Source organism: Corythoichthys intestinalis, chromosome 22, assembly GCF_030265065.1.
Source record: "Corythoichthys intestinalis isolate RoL2023-P3 chromosome 22, ASM3026506v1, whole genome shotgun sequence".
Classification (NCBI taxonomy): domain Eukaryota; kingdom Metazoa; phylum Chordata; class Actinopteri; order Syngnathiformes; family Syngnathidae; genus Corythoichthys; species Corythoichthys intestinalis.
The window spans coordinates 391912-401548 of NC_080416.1; the positions used below are offsets into that span (position 1 = coordinate 391912).

The 9637-nt window shown below is 40.1% G+C and overlaps 1 protein-coding gene across 1 annotated transcript; it reads right to left on the minus strand.

Annotated features, from left to right (window-relative positions):
• LOC130910992 (tRNA selenocysteine 1-associated protein 1-like) lies at nucleotides 1-9589 on the minus strand. Its single transcript, XM_057828694.1, has 9 exons — nucleotides 9429-9589; nucleotides 8757-8854; nucleotides 8568-8682; nucleotides 8447-8496; nucleotides 5878-6009; nucleotides 5453-5569; nucleotides 1834-2032; nucleotides 1721-1751; nucleotides 1-355 (listed from the first exon to the last, which is right to left on the minus strand). Exons 1-9 carry the CDS (start codon nucleotides 9450-9452, stop codon nucleotides 195-197), a joined length of 927 nt encoding a protein of 308 aa, XP_057684677.1. The 5' UTR covers nucleotides 9453-9589; the 3' UTR covers nucleotides 1-194.
• Nucleotides 9590-9637: the final 48 nt, after the last annotated feature.

The window sequence follows — 9637 nt, forward strand, 5'->3', positions numbered from 1 at the left end:
TCTCTTGGATGAACATTTAATACCACACACACAAGGACTTTAAAAAAAAAAAAAAAAACTTTTTCATTTTGTACTCAAAATAGTGTGCCCGCCCCCACAACTTCTACTTGAATATGAACAAATAGCCCAATGTCCTTTGTTCAAGGAAATACTCAAAACTTCAACAGGCTGTTAGGAAGCAACTACATCCAGGTTTAGTAGGTCATGGGATCCGGTATGCTTGCTATCACAGTCTCTTGTTCTGATGAAAACTCTTCCGATTTCCACTGAGAGTCAATCAGCGCATCAAATAGTTCTTCACTGCTCTCGATGAACCTCTTGTTTGTTTCCAGCACATCCAGTTCTCCGGACGGATCTAGAAAACAGACGCGACATCCGTTCGTCGCTATTATTTGATTGCCAAAATCCAACGGTGCTGTTAAGTATTTACCCTTCTCTCAACTCGTTTTTTTTTTTTTTTTTTGACAAATGGTTTCAGGAAAAAATCCAAATAGCTCCACCCCTACTTTGTTTGCTATCGAATATTTTAATAATTGCGTATTTGACTGAAAATTCTATCGAGTCATCGGGTAAAAGACTTTTTTTTTTTAAGGCAAAGAGCAATTATAAATATACATGAGGAAACAAAACATTTCGCCTAATATTCCCATTTATTCGCCCATTTTCAGACTATCTGCCTTTTTTTCTCTCGACGTACATTGTTGAAAACAGCCGTCAATTGCACCTCAGATGTGACTAGAAAAAAACAATTCACGGCTTTCACTCAAAACACTTCTAGATTTTTTCATAAATATCGTATTTCTTACCTAAAACGTCATTACGCTTGATAACACGCATCGCTTAAAAGTGATGTGTTTTTCCCAAGTGTTTCAATTGAATTTCCATTTGTGTCAAGCTATTTTTAAGTTCTAGCTAAGTTTGAAATGAGTCTAAATTGAAAGTCCTGATAGGATTTTGAGTTTTTGCAATGTTCAAAATAAACGTATGATACCTGCTGTATTGGAGCACATTAGGCTCCAGTGCTACTAGGTGTTTTATTCAGCAATGACTACTGAGCTAAAACTGACAGTTAGCTTTGTTATGTTTTTATTAGACACCCTAATCACTCAACAGCGATGTGTTTTTACAGATTAAATAAAGCCTGTATGTAAGACACTTTAGCCACGCATCGACAGTGGTCATAATTAATAAAAAACCTAGCCCTCCGCAGGGCTAACGTTACATTAGCAAGGTAATCTTATCTATTAGCGCTGAGAAGTCTACTGCTTTAAGATGGCGGCCGTTTACTAATGTCGCAAAGTCTGTCATTTATGAGAGACTTATCAGAGGCTACCTGCTACCATCGTAGCATCATGCGGGCGTCATTTGTCGAAACGTCGGCATAGTTTGTGGCTTGTGGCTTTGCTTCTTCCTCTACAGACGTGACGTCAGCGCGTTGTCCCGCAATAACAGTAGTCCGGGCAAAACGTGTCGCTTAGGGCTGGCAAAATGAAACGATTCCTTGAGGAGAATAAAATGACTCGAGTTACTTGAGTATTGGTTTCAGCTCTAAAGCAAAGTTAACAAACGTTTTTAAATGGTGATTTTCTTCACAGCGGGAGGGAGCAAAACACATTCAAAGCTTTTGACCCTACGTGAAACAAATCCTTTGTAAATGGGAAATTATGCCAGGACAATTTGAGAAGGGGTAAAACACATTTTAGTCAATCTTAATACAAACCTTCCAGGCCATCATCCTGCATATCCAAGTCCTTAGTAGCACAAAGAAAAGAGGAAGTCATCATTTGTATTTAACCAGACACGTGGCTTTCATAAATGCACGCGAGATCTCACCTGCGTTTGGGCGTACTGCGAGTAATCATACTGCTGATAGTTGTAGCCGTACCCTGCCGCCGTCTGGTCGTAGCCCCAGGAGGAGTAGTAGTTGGGATACGCCTGCTGTTGGTACTGGCTGTACTGGTCGTAGGTTGGCGTGTAGGAGGTACTCGATGGCCAGGTTTTGGTTTCAGGCTGTAAAGGTTTGTTCCTTAAGCTACATGCAAAGGTAAGGACATGGTTAAAGTCCCCGGGCCATTTTGGCATCCCTGTCACAACAACAAATTTATTTCCGAATAAGCCTGTCGCAATATGCAAAAATTCCATTTATCGCACAGTAAATGAAAATGAAGGCGGTAATTTTCGCGCTGCGATTTATCGCCACACGTGCGTGCGTACGTATGGGCGTGCGTGTGCAGATGTGCGGCGGACGAGCTGTTAAAAGTTCGGCTTCCTTGTTACCAACGGCGCAATATGCTGTGATGAGGATTCACTCTGGGTATGTTCATTTTACACATTTCAATCTAGCAGGCTACGCTCATACTACAGGTCTTAATGCACTAATCCGATTTTTTCGTGTTTTTCTGACTCGAGTGAGGCATTAACTTGACGGTCTGAACGTGGCAAGTCGCGTAGAACTGTACCATTTCAAATCCGATCTGGGTCACTTTCGTATGTGGTCTAAATCCGATCTGGGCCACATTATTCCAGAACGTGGCTGGCGGTCTGAACTTTCACTTTTATGCACGAAGGGGGCTTAAACACGGTCATAAAAAAATAAATGAAGAAAAGGATAAGCCTGACAATTTTCCATTTTAATGCTAGGCGCCGAATGAGCAATATTTTCAGTATTGCTTACATGGCCGAGACGGGCAAATTGACACACCCACGTCATGTCACGCACACAAGTCAAGGCTTATGTGCGTGCGTGTATGCGTTCTATCAGTCCATATAAACTTTGAATAAAGGACTATTATTAATGTCTGTTATTTGTGTCGTCTTTTTGGAAATCAAAATATGATCACCCTGGAATGACATACAGCTAGCATGTGTCATTTGTGTTGATGCTTCTGCGCACGCGGTCAGAAGCCGCCTGTTCAGACAAAGGCAGTCTGTACGGGCACGCCAAAAAATCCGATTTGTGCATTAGGACCTGCAGTATGAACCTATCGCCTTAGTGAAGCCAAATTTTTGTTACTGCTGCTTATTTAATTTTTTCTCTGTTGTTGATGAAGTGCAATTGTTTGTGTGTTCCTATTACTTTATACCTCTGTGCTTAAATGCTTAAGTTTTTGAAGTGCAATTTTATCTTTCCTTGAAAAAGACATTTTATTTATTCTGTGTTTCTGTGCGGTATTGATACTGTTGTCTTTTACTTAAGAGGCATGGTCTATTGTTTTTAGTTGTGATTTCTTATAAAGTATTTTTTAATTTAAGAGTAAACGTTTATTGCGATTAAATGGGTGTACTAAATATTACTTATTATTATTAATATATACTGTATTCTTACTGTGTTATTGTATATTCCTTAAAATTTTGGGGGGGGGGGGGGGCGCAATAATATCGCACATCACAATAATTTATGAGATAATCTATCGCCCTCTAAAATTTGTTATCGTGACAGGCCTATTTCAGAACGATATCTTTTCTCAGGAACTATGGTGAGAAATGATTCTATTGTTGATTTTTAATTCTTGCTGGTATAACATTACCGCATACACAGCTTGTTAAAAAATAAAAAGCCACCACTAAAAAAAAAAAAAAAGAAAAAATGTCAGACACTTGTGCCTTTAGCTTTGATTACAGCACACGTTTGCTGTCGCATTGTTTGATGATAAGCTTCTGCAATGTCAAAAGATTTATTTCCATCCAGTGATTTTTTTTTTTTACCGATGATGGTAGAGTTGGACCGCTGCGACCTCCATTGCAGAAGAATGATTTGATGCTATTCATGGGTGGTCAGAAAGACAAAAGATGGCTCAGTATAGGAAGCTATGATTAAGTTCTTTGGGTAAAAGTGTTTTTTTTTTTCTTGTATTAATTTAAGCGACCTGGATTTTGCGGTTTCAGAATGTCTACGAACACTTGAGTGGGAATGTAACATCATTTGGCCGCATATCAATGAGGAGGAAATAACTCCGCATATAAACGTTAGATTGGTTACGGAAGCCATATGTAAGAAATGCACTTCAATGATTTATTAAATGGCCTGAAAATTTTTATAAACAGAGAGGTCTGGAACCCACTGGTCCGGCTCAAGTTTGATATAACCAATGAATGTTTGGTTAAAATTTATTCTGGTGGTTCTAAAAGTCAATTGTCAGCCCGATTGCTTTGATTCTGTGTTTACGACAGATGTCCCGCCCTCCACCAATCCAACAATTACTAGTTCAGTTCTGTGTATGAGGCTGTGTATGCAGTCTGAATGAACCACTTAGAGCAAAACAAAAACATTAAGAATTGCAAAAGTGACTACAAAATCAGAAATGAGACAAGGATATGCATCGGAGATGCCTTCGATCAATGGAGACAACTGAAAACGGAGGAAAAAAATGGATGACAAAGATGCACAATAGCGTACCGCACAAATGATTTTTAGACCGTGACGTCGCCATCGTAATGTGGAAGTGGGTCATTATAGGCACGCCCTCGCATATGATCCATGTTATTTCTGCTTATTTTCTCTCATAATCTCTCAAAAACGAACATGCCAATCAAACACTGCTGCTATGGAACTTGTAGAAACGACGCTGGACATTACGACACATGAAGGATGTTTTCTTCATACGTTTCCCGAAACCAAAAACTGAAGACTGGGTCAACTTGCGCGGACGTACAATAGACCAGTTTAACGCCAGCAAGGTGAAGCCATTCCCATTTAATACGCAGTATACATTTTGTTGGGGGCCATGGTCCTACAGAGGACAAAGAGGTAAGCCATTTTGATATTTTGACAAAGATGCACAATTGTTCTTGGGCAGGTGATGTACAGAGTTTTCCTATATTACTTTCATGTATGTCGAAGTGACATGGAATATGAACAAAGTTGGCGTGCTGGCGCTATGCTTATTCCATACGCGGCGAAGATAGTATTTTACCCATTGGTGGAAAGTAGTTCCGAGAGAACCCTTCCATCCAGTCACGGCGATAGAATCTAACCTGGAGCTCCTTTGCCTTTTTGTCAACCAAGCTCGCTAACAATGATTTTTTTCGCGCACCCCTTAACTCCAGTGCAATTTTAAACCATTGCGTTTGAACACCGTAGCGCGTGCTCATTTCTTATTTTGTATCTAACAAAGGTTGTAGACAACACATGCTATATGTGGAAATGATTATCGCTAATGTTAGGGGAGCGTTTGTTAGCGTCCCTCTTTTCTGATTGAAATGCCACAAAGGGATGACAGCGCAGCTTGATTCTGTATGGAGAAGAGCTTCTCGGGCAACCCTTCAATGTTGATCATGGCTGCAGTACCGTTTTTGGCCACCAATCTTAAACGTGGCTCCATTAATTGATCAATTTGTTTTGCAATTTTGTCTAATCTTTGAATCTATGAGTGTAATAGGTATGAAGAAAATCTGCAGACTCACCATTTTTAGAATAACTATGTCATGCAAACAGCCTCTAAAGCAAACTTACTTGTTCGCTGCTAAGCTTAGTCGCAGAGGTTTACCACCCAGTCCCACAGCTCCCTGACACTCGTCCAGTGCTCGCTTCTGCAGGCGCTCGTCTGGGAACTGAACAAAGCCGCATCCCCTACGGCAAATCACGCAATCTCGGTCAACATATACTTGACTTTAATTTATACACATACACACTTCTTTATCATACGCATTCTTGAAAGAAAACCCTTTTTTTGGATGGCAGGACTGGCCGTCAGAACTCGAGCCATAACCCAGATCTGTGGGTTATCTCGAGAAGTATTTTATTCCTAAAAGGTTTTTTTCTTTCTTCTTTTCTAGTGTGTCAGTTGGTATTCCTTTTTACTTTTCTTTAAAATGGGAGTAAATTTATCATAAGCTCCAGTTACTGTATTATTTCTATACTGAGCAGCGAAAACCTACTTGGAATTTCCCAGGCTGTCCAGCACTACTTTTCCTCCCCGACAGGAAGGGAAGCGATTGTAGAAGAACTCGTACAGCATCCCATCGTCTACCTCTGGAGTGAGATCTCCCACAAACAAAGAATACATCTGACTACAAAAGATCAAAAGGGATTGGCGTTGACATCACGCAACATTTAAAGAAGTCTTAAAGGAGCCATATGTAAGATCGATGGACCAAAAGTGCAACCGGGATCACAATATTGACGGCCCATTTGGGCTGCCGCATAAGTGCGTCGCAATCGACTTTTTGATGAAAACGGTCTGCCTTTTGTATCCCAAATGCTTTATCGTACCATTGTTGCATTTCAATCAGATATGATGCACTAACTAACGTTATCAATGATCACTTGAGCATATAGCATGTCTGGTATACCAAAAAATGAAATGGGGCTTCTTCAACCCTCTCAAGCGACACAGGTTGGTAGTATTAAAAGGGAGGGATACTAGCATGCTTTTCTCAACATATGAGCACACTGGCAAAGAAAAATCTCATTTGGTAATGCATTGACACACCCACAAAGACGCTTTTATTCCTAATCCATTTCGTAATTTTCCGACTACTACTTTTTCCCCTCATTTACAGGCTTACAGTCCAGTGCAGCTTATTTGTTGATTTTTTTCGGTCAATTCATTTGACAGCAGCGTCATAAGACTAGGGCTGCAGCTATCGATTATCTTAGCAGTCGGTTAATCGATGAACTAGTTACTTCGAATAATCGAGTAATCGGCCAAGGAACATAAAAAATGAAAATACCTGAGCTGAGCCTCAAACGGTAAAACGGTTAAAAAAATAAATGATGATCTAAGTATAGCAAAAGAATAATTGGCTAACTAAAATAGCAAAAGCATGCTAGCTTAAATGCTATAAAATGCATTTTTTTTTTTTTTTTTTTTTTTTTTTTTTTTACAATGCTCTTAAATGGTTCAAACACATTCCCACAAAAAAAGCTTAAATATACCTATAAATTAAATTACGAATGCATTAAAAAAAAAAAAAAAAAACATTAGATCAAACAAAAGCTTACGTTGGACTTAACAGGGAGCAGCTGGATTCAGCCATGTGAAAGGAGTTGTCATATTTACTGTTGCCACTACAGGGCGGTGTATCCACCCAAATCAATGGAACTAAATGCAAACCATTTCAAAACAAACCATTTTATAACACCACTTTAATTAAACGAATATTCGAAAAAGCAAAATTCAATTCAAATCTTTTTTTTCTAATCGAATTACTCAAGTTAATCGATTAATTGTTGCAGCACTACATAAGACATAGTTATGACACGGCACTATCATGGGCATTACGGAATGCTTATGACAGATGTCATTAAGTGTCATCTGGCAAATGATGTCTCTAAATCCATTTATGTCCAGTTTTTCATCTTTTACATCCATTCAAAAGTGAGGTCATTTCCCAGGTGGCACTAAATGACACCTGTTATAAGCATTCATTAATGCTCATGACAGTGTCATGTTATGATTGTTTAATAGCAGTCTTATGGCAATGCAGTCAAATGAAGTGTTACCAAATACCATAACTAACAGTTAATGAAACAACTGGAACAGCAACTGAAGAAGTGATTGGCAAAGAACATGAATTTTGTGTGTAGCCCCACAATGCATGCTCGAAGGCATGTCGGACGACAACAGTGTTGACAGCAGGTGGCAGCAGAGGTGGACTGTCCCCACCAAGGGAGCAGTGATGGCCAAATGAAGCTTCTTGAAGCAATGATGGTTTTCATTTGGTCTTATGAGAGTCTTATGATACCACGGTCAAATAAAGTATTACCGGTTGTGTGAAGACAGCCGCGGCTTATAGTCCAGTGCGGCTTATCTATCAACAAATGCCGTTTCCGTGTCAAATGTGCTGGGTGGCGGCTTATAGTCAGGTGCGCCTGACTAAAAGCCGCCACCCACGGTACGTACCTACCAAAATACGCAGAGACGCCATCTTTGCATATCATTGAATGCAAAACATGCTAAACTGCGTAGCACGAGCATGCCAACTCTGTTACCATACATCAGGGTAACACAGGAAAACTAAAGCACATCACCTGTCGAGGAGAAGTCGTGCAACTCTGACGTGTTTTTTCCTTCCTTTTCAGTCCTCTCCATTGAGCGAGGGCATCTCATCGTGGTATTTCCGTTTTTGTCACGACTCATCTGAGATTGTGAAGTTTTTTTCCCCCCCTCTATTGGTAGATGACATCATTAATTCGGACTGTAAAAGTTGTCGCAACTTTAAAGTACGTAGTCTACAGAGCTGTGACAAGACAACTAATCTCGTAATTGGCAGATGGGTAAAGGGAAGGCGGGACATCCGTTGTAAACACAGAATCAAAACAATAGCAACCAAAACTGGCCGAGTGTCGAATTTTAAAATGGGAAAATCTCAGCTTAACCTTACTTTTAATGTCCGAGGGCCTTTTCATGAATCATGGAATTCTTACACATGGCTCCTTTAAGAGTTGGCCACATGTAGTCATCTTAACTTTCAGCAAATATCCTGCTTTTTCATTTCTTCTCACCCGCTTTCTTGCTTCCCAAAGGTGGCTCGGTTTAACTTGAATCTTGTCGGCTGTAAGAAACAATCGTTGATGTCACGTTAGCAAAAATAATCATTCTATACTCTCCAACTATTTTCCCTACCGGGCTAGCTCCCGGTAGCGGCTTGCCGTTGATTTTACGAAGACATCTCTCAGCGGTTGCCTCATCTGCCATCTCCACAAAACAATAACCCAGGGCACTGGTGGATAAGGCTGGACTGTGAAGTGAAATTACAGTCAATAAGAACAGACAAATAAGAAATGTTTTACCAAAGCTTAGACGCTCGCTCACCCTGTCACCTTGCTGCGTATGATTCGAACACTGACCGCCTGCTCGCCCATGGTAGAAAAGGCTCTGGTGATGAACTTCTCGTCCATATAGGCATCCAGCTACAGAGCAGCATAGAAGTATTCAGATCATAAACATGCTATACCGTAATCAAAATAAATACGTCGTCGATGCAACGCCAAAATCTGCATGTGTGTTACCTGCCAAAACGGTGACCGAGATAAAACTATACAAAATAGTATTATATTTTCAAATGTGCCGCTTTAAAAACCCTGCTGGTAGTTGCAGTCGACTATAGTAACACAGTAGTTTATAGGTTTCTAAAATGTCACTGAGCTACATCATGTTGCATTCAATTGCGCACATATACCAGCGATATGGGTTTTCACTCAAGCATAACGTTATTATTGTCAGCGGCGATAACGAACTGTTCGTTGTGATACTTTGATAGAAAAATATCACTACGTTACCGACTGGAATGTTTCGTATCACGTCTTGACGACGGAGTGAAGCCAAGTAAAAAAAATAAATAAATAAAAATCAACTGCTTAAATGTCGTGCGATTAGCTGTTACGAACAAAATTCATTGGGTGCCCGACCTAGCTGGCTAGCTAACATGACTGCCACACTGCATTTCAACCTTCATCACAAAATAAAAAGCAGCTATAGACTTACGTTTCCCATCCATAATGTACTCATTATGTTGTCGACGATGTGTAATTTCAAACAAGAATTTAGGCGACAAAATAAATTCGAAATGAGGGTGTTAGCATCCACATGCTTCGCAAGCGGGACCGGAAACACACAGTCTTTCTTCTTTTTGTTGGCAAACCAAAGTCTTGATGCATTACCGCCAACTAGCGGACTCGTTAAAAGGAAAGAAT